At 37.2% G+C, this 27,592-nt stretch overlaps 1 protein-coding gene across 6 annotated transcripts in view; it reads right to left on the bottom strand.

Moving 5' to 3' along the window:
- CUL3 (cullin 3) overlaps positions 1-27,233 on the bottom strand; it is a 101,163-nt gene extending 73,930 nt beyond the window's left edge. For 3 of the 6 annotated variants that reach the window (XM_089916295.1, XM_089916293.1, XM_022567808.3), the window contains exons 1-2: positions 27,061-27,233; positions 6,959-7,156 (exon numbers count right to left, since the gene is read on the bottom strand). In XM_089916295.1, the coding sequence (XP_089772421.1) occupies positions 6,959-7,156; positions 27,061-27,126 (264 nt within the window). In that variant the 5' untranslated portion in view covers positions 27,127-27,233. Of the gene's footprint in view, positions 1-5,710; positions 5,807-6,958; positions 7,157-27,060 lie in introns of those variants that run through there. The other 3 variants (XM_089916296.1, XM_022567809.3, XM_089916297.1) reach the window with 2 other exon arrangements.
- Positions 27,234-27,592: the final 359 nt, after the last annotated feature.

Genomic DNA, 27,592 nt, shown 5'->3' with positions numbered 1-27,592 from the left:
TTCTAACTTCTTTATCATTAAACTCCTATTATTACTTCTATTGATATTATTATTTCTTATTATTATGGAGTACTTAGCAGTGTGTAGAAAAAAAAAGACAAGTCCTCCATGACTTTACTATGAGCTTAGAGAATTTCTATTAAGTTTGAATCCCAAATAGGAATCTTCTAAAAGGAAATGACTCCAAAAAAACAAACAAAACACTTTAAATATCTGACCATTTGGTCAGTTATATCTCAATAAAGCTGGGGGGAAAAAAACATAAAAAAATATGGCTCCACCCTAACCTAACCCTGCCCTCAAGTAATAGAACTGATCAGCACTATTTTTGAAGATTTTTTTTTTTTAATGTGGACCATTTTTAAAGTCTTTATTGAATTTGTTACAATACTGCTTCTGTTTTATGTTTTTCTGGGTTTTGGCCACGAGGTATGTGAGAGCTTAGCTCCCCAACCAGGGATCGAACCCACAACCCCGCACTGGAAGACGAAGTCTTAAGCACCAGACTGCCAGCGAAGTCCCTGATTAGCACTATTTTTGAATTTAAAATTGTCTTTTCACACACTCACACACGCGCACGCACACACTGTGAAAACCACAACCCTGCTAAATAAAGGTCAAAATTAAATTATTTTATAATTTAAGGTTAGAGCTGAGTCTCAAAGTACCACTAACTCTGGCCATTTTTCTGTCTCCACTGCAATCCTCAATCTACCTGAAATGTTTAAGTTCCTCAGGGTTCAACCTAGGGCCCTCTTCTTTTTTTTTCCTGTGTGATTTCATCTACTTCCAGGGCTTTAAGTATCATCTATATGCTCACAATTCCCAAATTTACACTTCCAGTCCAAACTTCTCAAGAGAACTAGATTTACATATCTCATTTCATTGGCATCTTAAAATTAACCTGCCAAATGGAGTTTCTTTTTCTACCCCAAATCTATACCAAAAAATGGAAACTCCTAGCTGTTCAAAAGCCAAAATCCTAGAAGTCACCTTGGATTCTTCCCTCTTCCTCATTCCATACAATCAACCTAACCACAGTTAACAAGCTTTCTACATCCAAAATAAATCTTGAATCTGAAAACTTTTCTCTATCCCCAGTGTCACTAGACTGTTATAAATTGCCACTATCATTCATCTGAATTATTGGATTATTCTATCCTATTGCCCCCACTTCAACTCTTGGGCCCTGTAGCTTATTCACCACATAGCGACCAGAGTAATATTTTTAAAATCTACATCAGATCATATCACTGTCTTGCTTAAAATCTTGAATGGCTACCTACAGTACATATAATAAGTATGACCCCCTTACAGCATGGCTTCAAGGCCTGGCATGATGCAGCTTCTGCTTTTCTTTCCAAACTCATCTTGTTCCATTCTTCCCCAACTCTTAATTCCCTGTTCACGACATGCCCCCCCCCTCCAAATTTCTCTAGTCCAGGTATTGGCAAAGGAAGTCCTTCTGTCTTTTAAAAATAAAGCTGTATCGAAATACAGCTGTGCCTGTTCATTGTGTGTAGTCTATTGCTGCTCTCGTGCTACAACAGAGGGGTTGAGGAGCTGCGACAGAGAACATATGGCTCAGAAATCTGGAAATATTGGCTATCTGGCACTTTATAGAAAAAATGTTCCATAACCATTCCCTTTTGCCTACAATGCTCTTCAACCCACTTTTCTCATGAGCACCTTCTCATCCTTCAAGTCCCAGTTTAAACACCACCACCTTCTCAAACAACCCTACCCTGGCCTAGGTAGTTGCTCTCGTCATTTTTCCCTATCACTGTACCCTGTTTTCTTCATTACTTTTTATAACTAAACACTTGTTTACTTGTTTATCTGTTCCATGAATGCAGGGATCAGATGCAACCCATTTACCAATATATTTCTTACACCCGAGCCACAGCCTAGCAAATAATAAATACTTTTGAATGTTAAATTCTGTGATGATAAATCTTATAGGGATACTTTTGAGGCTGATAAAATGACCTGTAATTTAAAAATCCTAAAAACTGGAAAGTGGCAGAACTTTTCTTCTCCAACATAACCATACTTTTAAAGGTATTTGACTTAGAAGAAAATAATCCCTGTGAATTCTGAAATGTCTTCATATTTACTAAATAAGACAAGAATTTTTTTTAATGACAAGGCGCAAAGGCCACATCACACCCTAAGTTTTGCTTTGTGGTCTTGAGAAATTTACTGAATTCCTTTGGGTCTCAGTTTCTTGGGGAAACATTCTTCTAGAGATAGGAAGAATATACTACTAAGAAAGAGAAACAGCATTTAGCTTTTCTATGCCTGCTTCAATTCTGTAAACTTATTTCCAAAGCCCATTATCAGCTACTTTCATTGCAAAGAACTATCCCCCCATGAGCTGCCCTCTTGTAGTTAATACCACTCTGCTTTACCAAAAATGTTCCTCAAAATGTTCACTATTCTCATCTTGAAATCGGAGTACCAACGAACTCTGATTCCATGAAAAAATTGTATTTCCTCTGAATTCTTCAATGTGAAAAGATAGGTCCTGGCTGTCTATACCATAGCACTAAAAGGTTCACTTCAGTCGAAAATAACTTTGCTTTAAAAAATATATTATTATTACTTAGTCAGTTCAGCTAACTGCTAAAAGCATAGTAAACAAAAAAATGAGGAGTGGACCACATAGGAATGCTTTCAGAACCATAAAAAGGGATATATTCTGTGAGACTGAGACAGTTACTTTGATACCACAGAACCCTAAACCACTCTCTTACCTTCCAGTCAGAAGGTGCAATGTAGAGACAGGCAATATTGATTTCCAGGCAAACTATATTTCTGCACATTAGATCAAAAACATCCCTAAGTCCCATCTAGTAAACAAATGGAGACTTCCGACATCAGGGGACAAACATTTTGGTCTACTGTATGATGGCCCTGTCAGTTAACAGACTTCCTTTAACAGTGTCCCCTTCAGACAGTACCGTATTTGTATGACTTTTTAAAATGTCTTATAAGAGTAAAAGTGAAATAAGATCAATGGAAAACACAAAAATGAAAGCATAGATACTAGCAGAGGTTCAAAAACTTAATTTAAATAAAGAAATCAATCATTAGATATGCTGACAATGGTACATCCCCTAGTCAGAAATTGACTAGCTTAAGGTGGTCAAATGAGTATTTGTGAAAGAAAAAAAAAATTAAAGAATATTTTCAGATGCTGTTGATATATCATTAACATCTGTAAGAGAAATAAAAGTTTAGCATATACACTTTGTAATTCTTTAGCATAATCAACTTGAATACATGTTCTCTGGAATATATTATAGGGAAATGCCTATATTTTGAAATGATAGTTAATCTTAGATATGGGACCACTTTAAGAGACTTAACAATATGCTGAAGCTCTTACAGTTACCATGGAGTTATCGTTCACATGACTTCAATTTCTACCTAACCATGTTTCAGTCCAAATATCAATCACATCAACACTGACCTCACACTCTGGCTTCCCCTCCACTCTTCACTTTTTGAAAGAGCCGATTCTCAACCAAACCAAATAACTACAAATGTTTTTTCTGCATCTGTGCCCAAGCTGCAAAGCACTGCTTAAAAAAAAAAAAAAACACACACGATAGATCACACATTCAGGACAACTCCTACTGAGCTATCTCTTTCCTCACTTGCCAGTTCCTTAGTATATTCCCCACAGGAGCTACTCCAAGTCTCTTCATCTCATTTTCAGAACTTGCACTGCTTAATTATTAGATTCATGATAGTCTTAGAACTAAAGCATCTCAAAGATATTACTGCCAACTCCTTCATTTTAATTATAAATAAACCAAGAACTAAAGTTTAAAGGACTATAGCTTTACAAAAACTGAACCGATTTCCCTAAAACCCCACATGCACCCTCAATTTCAGCATATATTTACTGCATCTTGATCCATTCATTATGCCTCAGGAGCAGATTTATAGAAAAGTTAAGGACTCGGCCTGAAGCCGCACTACTTCAATACTGTTCCAGCTAGGCCACTTACTAGCTACATGCATCTGGACAAATCACCAATTCTGTGCCCTCCGTTTCTTCACTTTTAAATAGAGATAATAGTAGTATCTGGCTCATTGGGTTGTGACCATTACGTAAGTGAATACATCTAAAAGCACTAGAAGTGGACCCAGCACGCAGTAAATGCTAAATAAGAGTTAGCTGGGGATATTATTATCATACCCTATAGAACCTCTGGCAAATGAGAACATGCCCCTCTTCTACCTTCACTTCTCTCAATTCCACACTCTCTCCATACCCAAAAATTCAGTTGCTCCAATCTTCTCCTCTTCAACCGCTTTAGGCAAAACTCCCCCACTCTACTTTTCTTCCTTCTTTTGATGTCAAGTTTCTTAAATTAGTCTTCATTTCCCACACCTATTTACCACAGTTTGCTTTTGAAGATGACATCCCTTGGCTTTGGGATTTTCATTTTCTGCACTCCAACACATATTCCTCAGTACATGCTACCAAATGTCAGATCTTGCATCTCCAGTTTTGAGTTCCTGCCCAAGCTCTGAACCTGTATATCTCCAAACACATCATATTTTTACTTGGACATCTTATTACAATCTCACACTCAAATTTTATCACATGTAAAATGATTTTTAAGGTGCTTTCTAACTATAAAAATTTCCAATATAACCTAAAACAGAATCTGTCATCTCCTCTACGCATTCCAAGTAAGTTTTCCACTATAAGTTCACAATAATTCTATTGGTGGCACCATAATTCTCCCAGTAACCAAATTCTACCTGGTCTTCAGAATTTCTGACATCATCCACTCATTTCTAGCCTATCACCTTAACGTAGATTTTTCAAGGTCTTCTGTTTATAGCACACATCCCCCCCTTTCTATATTTATATCATTCTCATCTTAATCTTCTTAAAATATTTTGTCACATTATCATCCACTTAAAAACCTCCAATAAACCTCCACTGTAAAGTCCAAATTCCTTAGCTTGGCATTGAAGTTCTCCAATCTGTGCCCAAACCAACTTTGCAACACTATACCCCACTAATCCCCATAAATTATTATACACCTCAGTCAAACTCTACTTATCATCCAAGTTTATTTCTGTATAATCGTGTGACATCTGCCATCCTGGAACACCTTCCACATTGTTCACTTATATCCCAAATTTTTCATGGCTCGGTTCAATTTCATCCTTTCCCATGAAATCTTACAGCCCAGGGTAATCTCTCCCTCATTTGAATTCCTAAGCCATTTATTGCCCATACAACTCATTTGCCATTGAATTATATAATGCCTCACACTGTTACCTAAATGTGTGTATCATCTCTCCATCAGAATAAAAGCAAAAACAAACCTAGGAAGGGACAGCATCATATCTCTTTGCATCTACTAGATTTTCTTAGAAAGCTGTACATGGCAGGCACTTAACAAAAAACTGTTGAATGCATGAAGAACATAATCACCTTGCTTCATGAGATACTAGCTACCTGCTCAAGTAATCCCATTTAAGAGAAAAGAATTACAGAAGGAAGAGTAGAAATAGAAAGTGACTATATTGTAACCATCGTAGCAATAATGATTCATGCAAGAATCATCAATGGATGCTAAAACCATCACATGAAAGTTTCTTGGGGAACAGGATATTTATACAGTCTCAAAATATATCTGAACAAATTACTTATGAATTACAAAGGGAAAAAAGGTACCTTCACAGTGGAGAAATCTGGCGGACACCAAGTGATCAAAGTTAACATCACCAATAATGGGATAAACTGACATCATGTGCCTCCTGATGTGATGCACTGAGGACACAACATCACTTATGTATTATTCCTGCCAAAAATGCATAACCTGAAACTAGTCATGAGGAAACAATCAGACAAACCAAAAACTGAGGGACAATCTACAAAACAACTGACCTATACTCTTCAAAAATGTCAATGTGCTGAAAGACAAAGAAAGGCTGAGGAATTGTGTGTGATCCTGGATTAGATCCTGGATCCGAAAACGAACTGCTATAAATGACATCACCTCCACACAGGACAACTGGTGAATTTGAATGTGGACCATATTAGATAACAGTTTTATATTAATGTTAAACTGCCTGATTTTGAACATTGTTCTTTGGTTAAGTGAGAGAATTTCCTTGTTCTTAGGAGAAACATTCCAAAGTATTTAAGAGTAAATGAATCTAAAACTTATTTTCTTAACTGTCCAGCAATAATAATAATACCAGTAACAGTAATAACAAGTACCAATAGAAAGACTGGCTAAAATGTGGCAAAATGTTGACAACTGGTAAATCATTGTACTACTGATGCAACTTTCCATTTTTTTCAAAATAAAGTTTAAAAAACAAATACCTTAATACCACACAAAAATTTTGAGAAGTTTTTATTTATCTGTGGTATTTTACATCTTATCTGACAATCTTAAAGCAAGACATACTTTCAGTGGAAGAGTCTGCTTTATAAAAACATTTGCTCTAAAAAAACAAATACATCTTTTTGGAACCAAAGAACCATTTTATAATGTTAACAGTCCAACACTAATTTATCTTAAAAAATTTATATAAAGTTAATTTCATTTGGTGAAAAGACTTAGACAATGTTTTTTAAACAATGTAGTCTTATTATTTTCAAATATATTAAGAAGAGAAAGCTAAAATGGGCTGATTAAGCATTTTAAAGAAAGAAATAATGATCTGTAATTAACATATTAATAAACAAGCATATGTAAATTAAAAGTCTGCTTCCGAGATTATATCTATCAAAGATCACAAACTTCACCTTCTCTCAATTATCAAAAATTCTGGTTTAGCTGATGGTAAGTTTTAAGTGAGGTTTTATAATATAGCTACTAATTGATTATTATTTCTATAAGCTTCCTGGAACCTTTGAAAATAATACTTCTAGATTCAATATAGTTAGCAACAGTCCTTTAAAGTTGGATACCTTATTTATGAGATGTTCGGTAACAACTTCTCTTAGTCCAGTGTAGAGCTTTTCTCCATGTTTATGCAAAACCATTGTATATGCATTTCTATAGAGCTCCTCAAAACTAAGACCACTGTTATTCTTACGCTGGATTTCTTGAATTGCATTTTTCAGAAGGTCCCAAATGCTGTTTACATATTTTTCATCCATGGTCATCTGTAATATCCAAAAGAGAGAAAGAGACAAAAAAAAAAAAAAAAACCAATGGTTGAAAATCTTTCTGTATTTGTCCATATAGTAAATATTTTATTATATGGCTATGATTATAAATCTGCATGACTTACAAGGATGTTAACAATCTATTTTAACAGAAATAAAGGGATACATTTTAAAATAAGTTTTTAGAGCTGATAGAAGAAATTTTTAACAAATCCTTTTAACACCTCCCTCCTTTCTTATCTGCAGCACAACCCTCCACTTTAAATAAAATCATAATCCCTGATGTTAATACTTGCTTTAGCCAAAAAGTGTAAGACATATTTTCCCTAAATTTATTTAGTAGAATATGAGCTCAGAGAGACAGAAAGGTTCCTTGATGAAAAAAAATTGGGGACATGAACACTATTTTCCTCTCCTGAAGATCTGCAGAGCTCCTTAGCAAATTAAAGATGAGGAGATCTGTAATTAAAAAACAAAAAAAAACAGTAAAACCACACATTTTCTTTGTTAAACCTAGCATTCTCTCATTTTCCTCCTTTCCCACTTTAGATTCCATGGTCCGTCATTTCTAAGCACCTTGTATACACCCATAAATAACTTGCCCCCTTCCCCCCCTCCAAAATACTTGCCATTCTAAACACCAACTGCCCACCTACGCCTCACATGTACCCACACAGCTGAAAGCAACTACAGAGTAACATACATACAACCATATTCAATCCATCTGAATTTAAATTCATAACCACTAACCACAAGTCGGCCCTTAGTACAACCTCACAATCCTAATTTTCTAGACGGACTCTACTTTCCTAGATGATTTTACACCATCTCCTCCATCCACTCTAGGATAATGAATTGCTTCCTGTTCCACTGAAAAAACAGAAGTAACCTGAAGAGACACTGCACAAACTCTGGCTATATCCACTAACCTACCTGATTGGATACCAATATAACCTGCTAGTTCTTGTGCTCAAAGTGCCAAGTTCTATACTCAAATTATAGCACAGACATCATCTAAGGACTTGTTAGAAATGCAGAATTTCAGGCCCCATCCCAGACCTACAGAACCGTATCTGCATTTTAACAAGAACCCCAGGTGATACCTATACAAAATGAAGTTTAACAAGTATTGCTCTAGTCCCATCCCAACTCACCTATTCACCTCCCTTTAGCAATCTCCCTTCCCAGCATCATCAAAATTTTCCTCCCTGCTAGGTAATTTCCACCTGCATTTAATACCCCCAGTTTCCCATCTTGAAAACAAACAAACGAACAAATCCTCACAACCCCACATATTACTCCAGCACCACCTAATTTTTCTCTTTTTCATTTACAACAAAATCACAGGGCTACGGAGAAGACTTCTATATTCACTGTCTCCAAGTCACATTTTTCCCGTCGTATCTTGAATCCACTCCAATAAGGCTTTCATCTCTACCATTTCACAGAAACTACTCTTGAGAAGGTCACCAGTGACTTCCTCGCTGCTAAATCTAACAGTCAAAGTCTCACTTCTCATCGTACTCGACCTTTCTGGCAGTAATTCAAAGAGCTGATCACTCCTACCACTTGACACAGATTCCTCACCTGCCTTCCAAGCACTGCAATCTCGTTTCTCTTCCTATTCCACTTGCTCCTATTTGTCAGCCTGCTTACTGCTTCTTACTCATCACCACAACCTCCAACCTCTTGTCTGAACCTCTTACCTATCCACGCTCGGCTTTTAGGTGAAGTTAACTCATCTGGCCTCATGGCTTTAAGTTAACCTCAAAATTTATATAACCTGTTTGGAGCCCTCACCACCAGAGTCTTATGTTCGGCTACCTACTCAATATTTCTACTTGAAAATCTACTAGGCATCTCAATCAAGTCTAGAACAGAAAGCCTAATCTTTTCCCCTAAGTTGGCTTCCCCTGCAGTCTTCTCCAACTGAGCAGATATCCACTCCATCCTTCCAGTTGCTAAGGCCAAAAAGTCTGTAATCAAGTCCTCTTTAGTCTCTCACTTCACTTGTAAAACAAAAGGCAATTCTGTTGTCTCTACCTTCAAAATGTACCCAGAACCTAATTCCTCATTTCTTCCACTGCTCCTAAACCACCATTATCTCTCAGATTATTACAACAGCCTCCTAACTGGTCTTTGTTTCTGCTCTTGGCCCAATATCATAGAGCAATCAGAGTGACCTTCTGAAAACAAACCAAATCATGTCACTCGGCAGCTCACAACCCTCGGTGACTTCTCATTTCTCCTGCAGTTAAAGTCAGAGTCCTTACGCTATTCTACAAAGCCTTATTCGACCTGATAATCTCTCTGACTTCATCTATTCTTCCTCCTTGCTCTCTCTGCTCCAGCCCCACCAGCCTCCTAGTTACTCCTTGGAATATGGCAAACAAGTTCACTTCAAGTTGGTATTTGCTACTCTCTCTGTCTGGAATGCTCTTCCCCAAGATACCTAAGTGGCTCATTCACTGATCAACCTCAAAACTCTGCTCAACTGTCGCCTTAAAATAAAGCTTTAACTAGCTACTCTATTTACAACAGCAGCCTCCTCCTACTAGTGACCCTCAAATTCCAACCTCACATTACTTCTTTTCCTGGCCTCTCTCCTCCCAGTCAAATGTCAGCTCCATGAAGGCAGGGATTTTCGTCACTGCTGAATAACCTCAGCCACTAAAATAATAGCTGGCATACAACAAGCACTTACACCTGCTGATTGATTTTCTACTAATCTGACTAAGCGGCCCTCTTCATGCTCAGAAAACCTACAAGTTCCACGTTCACAACCAGGGAAACACTGCATCAATTACTCATCAGATTCATGCACACTTCTGACCCGAAATGGATAAAAGATACCAAGCTAAAAAAATCCTCTCCAGCTAGAAAGTTTTGGAGGTGATGGATATGTTTATTTCATAGATTGTGATGGCTTCACAAATGAATACTTACCTCCAAACTCATCAAGTTGCATACATTAAATATGTACAGCTTACCTCAATAAAGTGGTTAAAAAAAAAGAATCCTCTCCAAGTCCTGTACAATGAGTATGAATGTGAAAGAGGAAGAAGTAGGTAGGCAAAACAGTTCATTCAGTCAAACAAGCTCAACTCCCAATCAAGAGGATTCTTAAGCAGATGACTCAAACTGAGTCGTCTTATTCTGATCTTTTCTGGAGAGCTTAAAAAGGAACTCTTTAGAAAACAACTTCTTTCCTGTTACTCAAATATTATTCAAATCCAGGACTATCAGAGACTTCTCTGAAATGGCCTTAAGAGAATTTACCCTTACATCTAAACTACTACCTATTTTTATCAGATATTCTCATACAGAGGATGCCATCCATATAAAATATAAATAAGATGTTGCTATTTACAACTTTTCACAAATAAAGCCCACAAGACAACGTGATAATGATGGCCTCAAATACTCCATGTATGTGCAATGTGGTTTTAGTTTGCTGACAGCATATGTAGAGGTTACAATAAAGCAGGCTAAGACACCATCCCTGCGGTTAAACAACGAACATATAAAGCAGAACGTTCAAACCAATTTCAAAAAAGAGTAAAGTTAATGCGGACTAAAAACTCCAGAGATAACTATACTGCTAATAGTTGAGCAAAAACTTCAAATGATCTTTTCAGGCTCTGTAACATAAGATCCCATGAAAGCTAGAAAACATACAAAAACGTCTCTACTCAGCATGAATTACTAAATTTTCTATTAGAAACTAAAGTATTTTAAAGATATAAACTAAGAGGCTTCAAATATTGTACAAATACTCTTACATTGTAATAAAAGAATCATTTCTCACATATATAAATCAAGCATTATTTTAAAATCCAAGATGGTATGTAGTATTTTCCTCAGTATTTGTGCTTTATAGATAGAAATGAAGACAGAGAGCAAAAATGTTTCTTCTGGTGATTGCTCCGGTATAAAAATGTTCAAACAAAGGAGAACAAAATAGACCGAGAGAGATTAAATGACTTACCCAAAATCACAGAGCTGGAATCGGAATTCATATTCTCAAATCCAGTACAAACCACTGAACTCACCTCCCATCCCACTGTGCTAACAGGGTAAAGTAATATTACAGTATAATCACTGATTATCTTGGTAAACACAGTACAGTATATTAGTAGAAAGTATAGATTTTGCTGTCTGACAGGCCTGGATTTGCGTCATGGCTCTGCTAAATTCATAAGCCACGCAACCTTGGGCAAATTACTTAATTCTTCTAAACCTTTATTTCCTCACTTGTAAAAAAGTGGGTTTAATAACAATACCTATCTCAAAAAGACTATCAAGAGGATTAAATGCAAATGTCAGTAGAATCCAGCCCAGCCCAGGGCACAGTGCAGTCAGCCTTCCATATCCATGGAACTCGCAGATACAGGGTTGACTGTACTATGCCATTTTATGTAAGGGACTTGAGCATCCTCAGATTTTGGTATCTGAAGAGGTCCTATAACCAATCCCCCATGGAGAGCGAGGGACTACGGTATAATCCCTCACATGCTGAATAACTGACAGAATCTCTTGAACTCTCATCTATGGGCATCAAATGTCAGGAAAAAAAATAGTGTTTAGGCTTAGCAAATAAACAGCTAAAACAAAAGTACCTTAAGAGGACAACTATGCTAAATGAAAGTCAGTAAAATGTAGCCTTCTTTCAGAAACAATATTCCCCTACTTCATATCTCCTATTCTTCCAGTGTCATTTAAATCATTTTAATCCCCAGAGCTCTGTCCTTGGTTCTTCTTTTCACTCTACACTGGCTGCACTTCCATTCATTATCATAGTTACAACTACTATATATATATACTTCTAGGGTTCTAAAATTTACAAGGCTCTAGATTGGCAAGGGATTCTGGAGCCTCCTAAAACTGCATATAAAATTTTGCAAATATAATGTGTGTGCACTTCTTTTCTGGATGGTGGGTCACTAGCTCTTATCAGATTTCCCAAGAAGTTTGGTCCTCATCTCAAAGAAGATAAATTACTGGCTTACATGTTAATTGCTCCCAAATCTATATTGCCAGCCCAGAAGTTCCCCCAAAGCCTTAACTACTGTATTCAACCACCTGCTGGATATGCCCAACCAAATTTTCCAGACACATATCAAACTTATCATGTCCAAAATTTCTGGTAAACTCACTCTCCAAACACACCCAAATCGTCTTTCTGTATTCTCTAATTCAGTAGCGGCAACACAAACCACCTAGTTATACAAGCTAGAAGCGTAAGCCTTAACTTTTCTTCTTTCCTCTCTCTCATCCCTTTCTCATCCAATCATCAAGTGCTACCAACATCAGGCCCAAGAGATTTCTCAAATATGCCCCCAATCTTTCATCCTGAATACTGTTGCCCTAAAACTTTCATCTAGATTACTGCAACAGCCTTCCAGCCACCGTGAACTCTAATAACCTCTTGGAATCCATCTTCCTCAAAATCATTAAAATAACCACATCAGCATCACACCCCTGTTCAAAACCCACCTCTCATTAGCAACTGGGGGGGGGTGTGTGCCTTAAAAGGGAACATAACACTTCATGATCTAGTCAGTCTATGCCTACTTCTCTAACTTCATCTTTCACTAACTACTACCTATCTTACATTCACTTCCTGGCAACATTAAACCAGTGGTTATTCCTGTCCACTGTCACACCTCCCCTCCACACACCACCCTCTCATGTCTTCTTTATACACCCCTTTTCTGCCTCTTTGATTCTTTACATAGCTTCTGAACACAGCTCAGGTGTCACATCCTCCAAAAATCCTTCCCTGACCTCCTCAAGCAAAGCTAACAACTCTTTCTCAGCTCTTTCATAATACTCAGGTTATATCTATCACTACACTACCATACTGCTGCATAATTATCTGTTTGTGAATCTTTTTCCTCCATTAGACTATGAGATAGTTGAGGGATTGTGCATTTTTCTTCAATGTTACTTAGAAGGCCGTAAACAAATGTCTGGGGAATGTTGTTTTACCTATGTTATACCAATGCAATTTTGAAAACATGAACATTTGAATTACCAAGCACAATGATACTGAAAAATAATTTAACGTGTTTATGTAACGATTAATGTAATTTTAAAATAAAAATATATTTTCCAAACAGAAATAAAGTACAATAATGTACAAGCAAAAGACTCTCAAATTTCATATATCAAGTAGTATTTTCACATTCACCTAACTAAATGCTTCAAAAGGCTGCTTAATCATTAACTTTATTAATAAATGTTAACTAGGAGGAAAACAGTGGATAAAAAAAGGCTATTCAGGAGGAGATCTACAAGTTACAGTCTTTCCCTAAATCAAATAAGTCCAAAAACAATACACCCAAGGAAACAGGCTTCAAGTACATTTGCTACATACCCGCTTTGGTCCTGGCATCAAATGAGCAGTGGCAAAATAATTACATTACTGATTAATTGATGGGTGAATCTCTCACCTATCCTTGATAGAGAATACAACATTAACTGTCAATGAAAGTTAAAAGGACTAGATGATAAACTCTAAGTCATCAATGTTAACCATTAAAAACATCACTCTAGACTTCACTCACAGTCATTTAAAAGCCCTAACACTTTAAAGTAATACTCCAAAGTATTTGAGCAGGATTTTAATCCCATTGATGAAACTGATTTACTCAGGTTGCAATAACTACAAATACACTCAGGAAGGGATCTGGTAACAATGCTTCAGCAAAACAATAAAATGATAAAATGCACACATACATATATACACAAACATTTAATGTCTGCTTATTTTAGATATATACTGCATCTTTCCCCAACAAGCTCAAGTTACAAAGTGTTCAGCAAAGTAAATTCATTTAGCAAGAAAAGAAACAAAAGCTCTTTTTCAAAGGAAAGATATAATTGAGTATTCTTAAATGTCCATGGTTTAGTGAGACCTCTTAGAAACCAAACAAGACTTTATTTTTTAAAAGTGACTTTTGCCCACTTCCCTGTCCCCAATCCAGGATTATAATCCCCTCATTAGTAAGTATCAATAACAAAAATAACACTAACAATCTTTATTTTCTTTCACAAACATCTCTGGTTCTTCATCTACATTACTTAAAAGATATAAAAACATAAGCCTTCAAAATGCTGCATTTAAAAGGATGTCAGTCTATTATACACTTACACATCTTGAAGGTTCTGTAATTACTGAGAGCTGGAGAACTACAGCATGAGCCAATTAAAACTAAAAGGAAGAGAGAACTGTACTCTTCACATCCACTACACACAAAGGACAAGAAGTCTTTAGTCCCCTGTGAATAATTTTCTACAAGAAATTTAGAACAGGGTGGGTGGGGGAAAAGGGTGAGAATTTGAAATTCCAGGCAATTCAGAATGACACAGCTAGAAAAAAAATAAACAAGGAAAAATGCTTGATCGTAATTTTGAGCTTCAGCCTCAAAAAAGCTGTTTTGGTACAAATATCTGAGGAATGGCAATATTCTAGATAAATACAACTAAGCCATAAATTTTGTAAGGAAGTTCCCTCCCAGATTATAAGCACCTTAGACTAATATCAAGTCTCTGTTCCCTTATTTTATTGTATCCTTTTTAATACATGTTATGATTCTTAGTTGATTTGAATGCAGTCCCGTTAGAGTTAGTAATGATGATGAACCTATTTGATGACCAATGGCTACACAATGACTTATGACGTCTCCAATAATCCCATTTATTCATCAGTTAATTTTTAAACATCCTCAACCATCAAAAGATAGCCAAAGATCCAAGCTTTGAGGAAACAGCCCAGTGGGACACATTCAGATTCTGGGCAAGTTATTTAACCTTCCAAACTTCACTTTCCTCATCTGCTTGTAACAAGAGAAATGGGAGAAGATGGTGTATTGTGTGGCAATTAAGAAAGTTTGTGAAAGCATCCGACACACATCACTTGCTCAATAAATTTCTTTTTCTTTACTACAAGGAAGAAACATACAGCCTTCTGTGCTGGAATTGTGCTGCCAAAAGTAATGACTGATAATGACAATTATCAATTAGAAAAGCACAGTAGCCCGGGAAAATGCTATGAAATCACAAATTAAGGCTGAGCTACACTCAACTGGCCTCTAATATCACTAAATTACAGAACAGTAACATTTACAATGAGAAAGTTAAATCATCAACAGAAGGTTCAATTATTATAATCTGCATTTCAGTTGTCAACATGAGTAGGCTGTTCAAAAATCAATTTAAAAATCTGGAACATTTCTTTCAAAGACTAAGTTCAAGCTTTCACATTAGCCTGTTAAAGTTCAGTTAAGTCACAAATGACTTAAGAGTACTACCAATATTCTTTCAATGATATCTCTGTGAATGATCTTCGCATATGTGAAAAAATGTATATGTAACATTTCATAGTCTGATGATGACCACAAAAAATAATATGCAATCATAAGTATTCTCCCTGAGTCAAGAAGTTTGTCACTCTCCTATTGGTGCTATTTTCGCTGATATAAAGAGATGTTATTGGCACCCTGAAACACGTTTTACCCAGAGAATACAATATTCATCTTGACTAGAACTCTTCAAACATAGAGACTCTCCCTATTAAGAAGATTAGTTATTACATCTGTAAGATCAACACTTTAAAATTATAAAAACATTTGCTGTATTTCTCAATATACTATTAAATCCCAATAATAGTAAGGGCTCGTGTATAAACTAGCTCTTAAACATTCATCTGGAAAACAAAAATAATAGAAAAGCAAGAATCATATATTTTTGGATGGAATCTCAAGCAGTAGTAATGCTACAGACAAAAAATACTTCATATCTAAGTGCATGTTTGAGTTCCATATTTCTATCCTACAATCTAAAACTATGAATTTTAATAAAAAATGACAATACTTTGTTCTCTTTAGCTTACGTCGCTATTTTTTTTTGAAATGGATAAACCCAGTTTTTCTAAAACTATGATAAAGTGTAAAGATGTATAAAACTGTTGGACAATAACAAAGTAGTTTATACCAGAATCAGCTACACACACTCCAAAGAGAAAAAAACATGTAAAACAATATAAATTGCCAGTTAGCTCTGTCTTTGAATGAACCTAACCATAAACTAAATGTGATATGACAGCAAAAGGCCTATAACATAAAATTATTACAAAAATCTGACATCAAATCTCAAAATTTCTCTAAAACTACCAACTTACACAAAAAGAAGTATGTAAGAACATAGCTAACTTTTTCACTGCTTCATATTAGCATTTAATCATCACCACTGAAATATACCATTCTTATTCTAAGGTTGAAAAGATAGGTGACATTTGCAACATCACAAAATGTTTTAGAGCAAAGGAGAACACACCAGCATTCGCTTTCTAGACTGAAATTTTAAGAGTGGAAATAAGCCTAAGAAAACCCCAAATTAAAATCTCTTCATTTTACAAATGAAGAAACTGAAGCTAAGAAGCTTATCCACGATCACTCAGCTAGTTAGAGCAATGAAGGAATCCATGTGTCCTGAGCTAAGGACCCTTCCGTTACACCATGTCAACTCAAATCACCTGAGTGTCTGATATTACAAAATCAATTTATAATTAACAGGCTAATATTAACACTGAATTATTAAGGCTTTATGCTTATTTCAGTTTGGTCTAGAGAAAAGAGCTTTTAACCAGAAATCAGGCTTTTAGTCATGGTTCTTCCATAAATTCAAGCTGTAAGTATCCTTTGGGTAAAATCACCCTCTCCAGTTCTCCACTTCCCCATGTATTAAATATGATTAGAACATATTCTCTCTAAAGTCCTTTCTGGCTCTTAAAAATTAAAATATGAAAACAAATAGCAAATAAATTACTTGTTTTTTTGGCTAATGATAACGTTCATCAAAATAATACACTTCTTTCATGTCTCATTTGCTTATTTTAAACTACCTGATCTTCGTACTTCAAAATTCATTTCATTGTTTAACCTACTACTTCTTAATACATTCTGGAAGACATAAAATCACTTTTCTCTAAACATATATATATATATATTTTTTTTTTGGCGCTATGCGGGCCTCTCACTGTTGTGGTCTCTCCCATTGCGGAGCACAGGCTCTGGACGTGCAGGCTCAGCGGCCATGGCTCACGGACCCAGCCGCTCCGCGGCATGTGGGATCTTCCCGGACCGGGGCATGAACCCGTGTCCCCTGCATCGGCAGGCGGACTCTCAACCACTGCGCCACCAGGGAAGCCCTAAACATATATTTACAAGATAAATTTCTAATTGAAAAAAGTTTAAAAATGTGTACTATCAGTCTTTAACTTAAAAAGGAAAGTGTTAACTAAGAAATACGTCAACTAATATATCCTTCCTATTGGTTATGATTTTGACTGCTTTATTCAATACACACTATGACTCCCTTAAGCAATTTATATATTAAAATTTTACTGAACAACACAGGCATCCATCGATTCAAAGTTTTTATAACATGTATTCAAAGTTTTTATAACAGGTATTCTCTTATGAGAGGTGCATATACTTTGAATCTAGTGAGGTTTAAAGCTTGCAAAAGCTCCTTCCAAGATCTGGAAACTAATTTTGAATCCTTTTTATAAAGAGAGTACTGCAGTGTATAAGCTTCAGGGGCCCTAGATCCGTCCCTGGGTAATCATTTAAACGGCAAGCTTAGAATTAACTTTCCAATATATTCCTATTATGAAAGTAAATATTTCAGAATCTAGCAAATTCTTAACGGAATATAATTAAGGCAGTGTGGTGTAATGAAAAGAACATGAATTTCTGAGACAGATACACCTGGGATCTGCATTCCAGCTCTGTCCTTCCATAGGTATATATGTAATACACATATTTTACTATGTCTCTCTGAGCCCCAGGATAGATTTAAAACAGAAGTAACATCTAAAGATTGTTCTGAGAATTTGAGATAATTATAGTTCAAAGAGCCTAACACAAGGTAGACACTGAACAAGTTGTAGTTACTCATCTTATAAAGCAACTTCTCATACTATTAAATAAATTGAAAAGGGAAGGAGAAAAAGAATTTTTCATGATTACTTTCAAGAGGACAGGGCAAATAGAAGAGGCTAAGTGTTGCTCAGTTAAGAGCTGCTTTAGGTAAGGATGACTTGCAATCAGTACGTTAAAGCATTCCTCTTAGCAAGAACGGCTTGCTTTTATAGAAAACCGTCTCTAAGGAATCTTGTATTTTCTTAAAGTAGGTAAAAGATATCCCTTTGAAGTCTTTATTCATTTTCTTAGCAGTAACCTTTCTCATTTAAAGAGCAAATTCAGGTCCATTCCTTTCTCAATGATCACTAGATAAATGGAAGTCAAATTAAGAAATTTTACTTAATTTTCAACTTTAAAATTGACTTAAAAAAATAAAGAGCAAAAGCTCTTCTAGCAGCAAAAGCTCTGGATTAGTGGTTACAACAACTACAGGATCAGTTCTCAATTTCTCAGTTGGTTAATGTTACCAACTTGGGAAAGTAGGACTCTCCTCAACTTTGAAAAGGCTTGATTAATGACAGTGATTTTAAAGCAATAGTTAGAGAACTTTTTAAAAAGAAATCTTCTACACATAGAGCAATGTACAAACTGCTCTAAATGACTAGAGAGGGAAACTTCTGAAGATACCTACTCCACTCCTCCTAGGTCCTGGAGACCCTATAAGAGTTTCAAAATAAATGTCCTACATGAAACATATTACTTTTACTTGAAAATACTAACTTTATGATTAGAAAATCATTTTAACTGTCTCAATGATGCCACTGTTTATTAGCAAGCACTTTCTGACATTATTTCTTTTAACCCTCACAATTAACCTGTGAGAAAGATTGCCATAGTTCCCATCTTAAAGATGAGAAAACAAACCAGAGTCTTGTCAGTTTATTCATTCAACATTGTTGGCTACTACTGTGCAGCACTGACAAAGATCAATACAAAAAGACCTGCTGCCTCCTCTAAAGAAAATCATGTTCTAATAAAGGAGATACTGACTATTTGAAGAATTTTGGCTATGAAGGGAGATGGTATGGTAGTTACCATGGTAGGGAAGACAGAAAAAGGAACATCTTCCTTCTCTGAGACCCAAGGGAAGGAGCTGAGAATGAGTAGAGATACAGGTTAATGAATATAACCGAAAGAGAAGCAAGCTGAAGGAACTTACACAAGATAACTTTAGTAGTTAAGTTTCCTGAAAAAGAGAGATCAGAGAACTCTCAATAAAGAGCTTAAGGACAGTGATTAAAGTCTGAAATAGCTCATGCAGGAAAGGGGAGAGGGAGTTTACCAGGGACACAAAAATATTGCCCAGAGGCACTGACAGTCCAACTAGCTTGGAGACCACAGTCTTGGAATTTTCTCCAGGAGTGCACAATAGTCTAAAAAATATGAGCAGTGAAGGCAGATGAATGGAATGGTTCAAGATGCTTTTTGCTGATATTTCTGGCCTCGCTCTGGGGAGGCAGTAGGAAAGAAGGGGCAACTAGCAACAGGCGCCACAGCCTGGGAGAATGCAAGGGGTCTTCTTGAAATCCAAGAGCACATTTAATGTGAGAAAGAAACAAGCAACAAGTAGGACAGAATAATGAAATAATAACAGTTTGTATTTATTTATAATGCTTACTATGTGCCAGACACTAAGAGCTTTATATGTATTAACTCTATCCTTACAACCATCTTATGAGGTAGGTACTATATTGTTTTCTCCCTTTTACAAAAGAGAGAACACAGGCAGAAGTTAAGTGACTTGCTCAAGTCCTACATCTAATAAATGAAAGAGCTAGGATACAATGTAATATTGAAGTTTAAGATTTCTAAAGTAGCGGGATGACGAGCTCCAAGACAAAGTGAAGATCACTGTAATACAGAAGAGGCCAGATCTGTTTGATCATCACTGTATATTTAGTGCCAGACCTCTAGTAGGAACACACAATAAATATACTTTAGAATGAATAGAAGAATGACTCTGCCCACATGCACTGGATAAAGTTACAATTTAAGCTACAGAGAATGTCTGTGAATAAGGTATTGAAGTCTTCAGTGACTGAGGGAGCATATGTACGAAGTTAGGAGATGGTCACAAGAAGCACTCAAAAGAATAGTTCACGAGGGCCCAAGACACAAGAGGATCACAGATGTGGCAATGAATGGCATCTGGGCCCAGTGATTCAAGGATTATAAGGAAAAAAGACACCTCAATTCAAGAATATAAGTCTGTATCCTCAGGGCAAAGGTAAATTTCAGATGAAAAGAATTCACAGAACAGGCTGATGATACAGGGTAGCCAACCTGCAATGGAAGTAGGGGATCACCATGTATAGTTAACAGGCTGGGAGGAAGGTGTCATGGTGGAAGGAAAAAACATAGAGTACAGCTAGTAAACAGAAAAGACTAGGCCAGAGATTAAGTCTTCTGACACGCCAATCCAAGGTTACTGCCAGTACATACTACCTTTACTTTCAAGTCATTACAGTTTCAGGAGATTAGACTGACTAACCTTTAAGGGAAGTGCCACATGATCATTAATGACCTACAAATTAAGACTTCACTTACAGCTGAAAAGAGTTCAAACATTTTGGAGTACTACCTGCATCGATTTACCTAAGTAATGAATTTCTATGGTTTGTCTTAAAGGACTAGTTTCTCATTTAATCGGTCATTCACTAACCACCCACACTGTGTCTAACACTATGCTAAGTACTTCCAGGTTCAAAAGGGTGTCTGGTATAAGCTTTGGGCAGGGACCGCAGCCTAGTTCATGAGTGAAACAAAAAAGAGCGTGGAAGAAAAAAAGGAAGGAAATAAAAACAAAATGTATTTTTAGATAAACACTTAATGTACATATTAGAATGTACACACCAAATGAGTGTTTACTCCTTCAATAAAGTTACCCCAGAAAGATTACATACTTATTCCGATGATTATGTGATAATCACTATTGGATCTTCTCTTTTGAATCTACCCCTCACCCAAGAGCCAGTGGCATTCTTTCGAAGCACCCCAGTGGTACCAAACCTATATCCTGACACGGAGTTCTTAATGTGGTTCACAGATTGATTCTGTAAGCTTTTCAAAATGTAAGTTCTAAAAATGTAAGCACCAAAAAATGGCGGCATCACTAAAATAACTGTACAGTAAATAAAATTACTTGCAAAAATAACATTCAATTTTAATATATAAACTGTGGCATAATCATGGCTAAATGTTGGTATAACAATAGTTAATTGTGTGCTAGGTCCTGTTCTAATACTTTTTTTTTTAATCTCACAACAGCCCTGTAAGATAGGTCTTATAAATATTCTAATTTTACAGAGGAGAAAACTGAGGCTAGAAGTGTTAAGTAACTTGTTAAAGATAACACAACTAGAAAGAGGTGGAGCTGACATTCAAACTCTGACAGTCCAGAGCCCACCCTCTTAACTATCATGCTCTCAGTCTCTTTACTTTTTAGTCATACTTCTAAAACATATGTTGAATACCCTAATGTAAAACTAAATGAAAATTCCCTACAGACTATCCATAGTTTTACTCTTACAAGTAGGCAAAGAAATGCAAAATAAAGCATTGAAGTACTATTTTTTTCACCTACAAAATTAAAGATATGTTAGCTAAGACACTGCTACGTGGTAGACATTACTGTTACAAGCTTGAGAGAGGTAATTAACTCTTAAAGCATTCACTTTAGAGCCAGACTACCTAGGTTAGAAAGAACCCTAGTTCTGCCACTTACAAGCAAAGTGATCTTAAGCAAACTACTTAACCTCTCAAGGCCTCTTAGGTAAAAAAAGATGATAATAGTAGTATTCTATTGTGCAAATGAAATTAGTTTACACATGCAAAGTACAGAGAACAACTGTATGGCATATGATAAGCATTCGGTGAGTGGTACTATTATTACTCCTACCCTTCTGGAGGTCCATTTGGTAATATGTATCAATTACGTCGAGCCCAGTAATTCCATAATCATGGATGGGCTCAAATATTTATGTGCCTAAATAGTCTCAGTTGCATTCTTTATAATAGAAAAATACGAATTCACTGGAATCAATCAAAATACCTGTCAGTAGGGAAATGTATAAGCCAAGGTACTGGAGAGTATTATCCAGTCATCCAAAATCATGTTTTCAATATATTTAACATGGAAATAAATGTACAGTGAGATACTATATATTTTTTAAAAGGCAGCATATGAAAAGGTCGTACCTCAATTTTACTGTGTGCTTATACATTTATGAAAGATTAAAAGGAAACACATCAAAATGTTAATATGGCTTATTTCCAAGTGGTAGGGTTACAGGTGATATTTATTTCCTTACTTATAAGTTTAGATATCTATTAAATTTTCTATCATGAATATGCATCACTTTTCTAATTAGAAAAGCTACTAAAATGAATTCATAGCTTTGACAGACTACTACTGAATAGTTTTCACAATAGAAAGACACTAACTGTACTTCATGTTTTATCTCAGTGATTTCTTACTAGTAGCACTTTTACTTTTTTGCTGACTTTACAATGGACAAACAAGAACTATTTTCAAAGTTCCACTATTTAAAACTACAAATTGTCCAATAACTTTTATAAAAATCTAACAAAACTGTTAACACCCAGATACTCTTGAATAAAGATAACAGCAAAAAATTATCTCTAAGGTCTCCCAATTTATAACACAAAGGGAAGACATACTACTTTTTCCAGTCTTAATTATATATTCTTGTTGAAATAGAGAAATGCTATTATTACTTAGCTACATTTAATGAATGAATGATGTACAAACAAATGACACTTTCTCTATTTTGTTTGAAAGAACTGACTTTGTGACTAGTGTATTATTTAAAAGGCCAAATTCTCACATTATATTCTATACTACTAAAATTGTTTCAAATTCAGTAACTTTAGTATTAATAATTTGGCAGTAATAATTTTCTTGGCTCCTGTGAACTTTCTAGGGCGATAACGCAAAATATACACTTTTATAGATAACTACTTTATCTTTTTATTTTTAAACTTCTAAAGCCTGAGAGGTACTAACAGCTACAACACAGCTGACTGTCCTAAAACCATTAAATAGAACAAAATCAGTCTAAGTGAAAGCAACACTTTAATGAATGTTATATCTTACTCCATAACATCTCTGTAACAAAACACTAGAGAATGCAAAACAAACTTATAGTTAATTCCCCGCCCTGTGTGATTTCCAAAACTATTATTCAGTCTTTCTCTATGTACAGTCCAGCTAGTTCTAGGCAACAACTACTTTCCCTAAGAGAAACCTATTTTGAAGATCAAAGCTGTTCCCCATATCTAGCAAATATCACTATAGCCAGGAAAAAGAAAAAAAACATTAACTGTCCCCATTTGTCATTAAATTCTTGTCCTCTTAAGTATTTAAGTACATCACAAATGATCTTAAAATTCATCTCTTTCTAATCTCAGTCATTTTGCGGGTTCCATCTAACAATAACTTCTACATCAGTTAACTGTTCACGCCACACAGGTGGTGCTCTGTGAAGCTCATCTAGAACTATGGAGTGGACATCACAACCAGAGATTCATTATCATGATTTAGCATGCTTCTATAAACCAAAAACTGAAACCATTTCCAGATCACACTCGAAAGACAATCACTTTCATAACACGTCTCCTAAACTCTGAAGGCTCAGACAAGAAGGCAAATCAGAGAAGAGACCAGTATTTCCATTCAACCATATCCCCTCCAAACCAATCAAGCTTTTCAAGCCCACGTGGACAAACAGTGGACAGTACAGATGGTGAGTAATGGCTTTTCAAAGATAAGGACAAAAGGTTCACCTGACAGCAACTAATCCTACATAGTGGAATAAAAGCTCAGGAGTGAGACACATGGCAACAGCAAGGAAAGAGGACCAGGAACTTCTGGGGGCAGCATTCTTTGGTCCAAATCCATATCGTTTCCAGAAGTTTCCCAACTACAGACTTCTTCCTTAAAAAAGTTTTGTGGCCCTTGCTGTTACTTTGGGTACCAAAAAACCCCAAAAGATGTGAAATGATATGTATTTTGTCCACTGCAGGAAAGTTTACAAACTGGAATAAGTATTTCCTCCATCACCAATCTATAAGTACAGAAAGCTCTTCATTGTTTCCCACCTTAAAAAGAACCAATTTCTCAGAAACTGATTTTACTGATGGGACTATAGCTGGAGTAGGTTTACACATTTACAAAATATCCTGTACCTTCACTTACTATTTTGCAATGAAAACAAAACAATCCCGAAACATATTTTTATACTTTTTACACATCAATTTTATAAAACACACTCTGAAAAGAGCACTTGAGGCTTTCGATTACACTGTAATTTCCCTTAGAGTAACTGTCTATCTCAAATGGTAATGTACAATAGTTTTAAGTATGCACACACGAGTACATATGAACATAATATTTTCTTTATGGAATAATATGCATTTACTACTTCTGACTAGCAATCCATGGAGACTATAGTTCTGTAAAAGACTGCTAACCTGGAATAAAAAAAAAAATTCTGAAGGTCTAGAAGCACTCAGTTACCAAATTAATCAGTGAAATACCACACCACTGAGGTATGTATCCATCCTTAATGAAGGTTCAGAGAACTATGACTTTAAAAGTTATACATTAAAAAATATAATGGTTCTTTTCAGTAGGAACTACTTATGAGTGATGTTAATACTTATGAAATAAAAAAAAATCTTAATGCTTTTAAAAATTAGCAGATATTAAGTACTGAATATCAAACACTAGCCACTTACAAACTTCATTTAAGGATTTTAGAAAAACTTAGAGGGCAACAAGTTTTAGACAGAAAGGGTCTAAACTAGCTCATGACCATAATGCTGCTTAAAAAAAAAATCAGTTTCAGTAGTATGTGGTAACTTGTCACATACTATTATACTCTTCAGCTAAAGGAATAATGAAATTCTCTCCCACCACTTCCTCCCAACAATACAAGATCCAGAAGGGAGGGATACTGGTCTTTCAAGCTATACTGATATATCCCAAGACCCTAGGACAGTGCCTGGCACACAGTCGTCAGTAATATTTGTTGAATGAATGAAGGAATGGAAGAACAGGTAGGAACAGGCAAAACCAAGAGATCAATGAGTTGACTACACATAAAGGTACAACTGGTTAATCAGAATATCCACATAAGTAAGCTGGTTAATCAGAATATCCACATAAGTAAGCTGATGTCAGATGTGAACTACTCCACATTTTAGTAATAATCTGAATTAGAAGAACTCAGACTTTAAGAATAGCTAATTTTTTCTTTAAAAATTCTTGTATTAAACTATTTAAAATTCTGAGTAATTCTAGATTCTGCTAAAAATATTCAGAACTGGTTTAGCAGGAGAACTAACATTACTCACAAAATCATAAACCCAGTTCATTGTTTCATTATAAGGAAAAACGTGCACATGAAGTTCATCAGTTCTCTTCTGTCAACATTTCTCACTTTCCTTGTACTTTCTCATGATTACTTAGGAAAAAAAACTTCAAAGATATAAAATCCCTTTAATGAGCATCAAAACATTTAATTCTCCTGAGTATATCCTACATTTATTTACATAAACCCTGAAGACTCTTCACATTGATATTAATATTTGTTATTACAACTTCAGAGTTCTGCATAAGGTGTATTTCCTTCTTCTAAATTTTAAGAATTCAGAAAGGTCCTCAAGTTCTCTGGGTCGCTTTCTTATTCAACTAGGACAATTATATTAATAAGTCTTCCCTCTAAAGTGCAAACTACACTTTAGAAAAAGCATGCTTCATGAAGTGAATACAAACCCTCTTTTCCCTCCTTGCATGATATACTGTGTTTGTGATTCTAAGAAAGGAAACCCAAGTTCTTTCTCTAGTTTTACTGTTTTAAAATCTTCTTTTCCATTGCTAGTTTGTCTGTCTTGACATGTACCTGTTACTGTAGCGACATGAGCAAGTATGTCCAGCTCCTCTGTTCCAACAGTACACTTTAATTGCTTGCCATTGGCTATCTGAATCAGATATGACATCCAAAGTTATACCCCATATACTAAACACTGCAAGGGTATGACTCAACGTAATGCTAAAAAAGAATAAGTTTCTAAACAGACTACGTTTGCTGTCCCTAAGAGTAAAGCAACTCAGGGTGGTGACTGCTCATTCTTTTGGGATTCCATGGCTAAGAAATGGAGAACCAACCGTCCAATTTGTTTTCTCTTATTTCCCTTTGATTGGCAAGGCAATTCCTGCACAAGAGAGTTTGTCAAGTGCTTTGGAAGCTTGTGGATAAAAGATGCTGTAAACACACAGAACGTTGTTGGTATGTTACTATGGAGCATTACGTGGAACCATTGTCACTGCGTGGGGGGCAGGTGGATGGCATAGCCCTTCCTGAGGAGGGGAAGAGCGGGAGAGGACAGTCCCCCTCATCGTTGGGCTGGCCATCTTTTAGGCTGGGTGATTTTTCAACCGCAGCGAAACCCCACGTGAAAAGTTACACACACACCCCAAACAAGAAGGACTTGGACAGTCCCCATGCCTGCAGGGCTGGGAGTCCCGGGAACCGAGCGGGAGCGGAGTACTAGGGGTTGGGCCTACACCCCAGGAGCGTGGGGAGAAACTGGGACCGGCGAAGGGGCCCCAGCCGCAGCCGACGCCCGCAGGGCGACCGGAGGCGCAGCTCCGGGGCGGGGGAGCGGCGCCAGACTCGGGCGACGGGCGCGGGGAACGGCCCGGGAGGGCGGCCGCGCCGGGGCCCCGCGCCGCCCAGTTGCCGGGAAGGCTAGCGCCCCGCGGCCGGCGGCGTGGGGGAGGGGAGGCCGGGCCTGCGGCCTATTGGGGGAGTTCAGCCCGGGCCTCGCGTGCGGCTCTTGGCCGGGCCCCCAACCCGGGGTCCCAGGCTCCGAGAAGAGACTCACCGGAAAGGCCCGGATCCGCATCTTGGTGTCCTTCCGGCTGCCCGTGCCTTTGCTCAGATTCGACATGGTGCTCGTCCCCTCCCCGGCGGCGGCTTCGGGTCGCACTCCGAGGCGCCGGTGTCACATTTAAGGCGGGCGGGCAGGCGAGGGGCGACGCTGGGGGCGGCGGCGCGGCCCACGGGCTGGGCTGGGGAGCTGGCCGGACCCTGGGCGGCCGCGGCGGTGGCGGCGGCGGCTCGGGTTCCGGCGTCTCGGGCTTGGCTGGGGGGCTGCGCTGGCGCGGCGGCTCCACGGGATGCCCCTCACGCCCGGCTCGGCTCCCTTTATCGCGCTCCTCCGCGATGGCGGCGGCGGCGGCGACGGACAAACATCTCACTGCGCAGGCCGAACGTCCTCCTCCTCCTCCTTCTCCTCCTCCGCCTCAGCGAGACGAGATCCGGCCCAGAGGGTGGAGGGGGGAGGAGGGAGGGAAGAGAGCCGGAGAGTGGAGAGATTGGGAGGAGGGGGGTGGGAGGACGACAAGGGGAAGCGG

This window comes from Delphinapterus leucas, chromosome 8, assembly GCF_059928025.1.
Source record: "Delphinapterus leucas isolate spDelLeu-1000000601 "Yukka" chromosome 8, BTC_Dleu_Yukka2, whole genome shotgun sequence".
NCBI lineage: Eukaryota > Metazoa > Chordata > Mammalia > Artiodactyla > Monodontidae > Delphinapterus > Delphinapterus leucas.
Note: the sequence above shows the minus strand (reverse complement) of the source record. Positions and strands in the feature narration are given on the sequence as shown.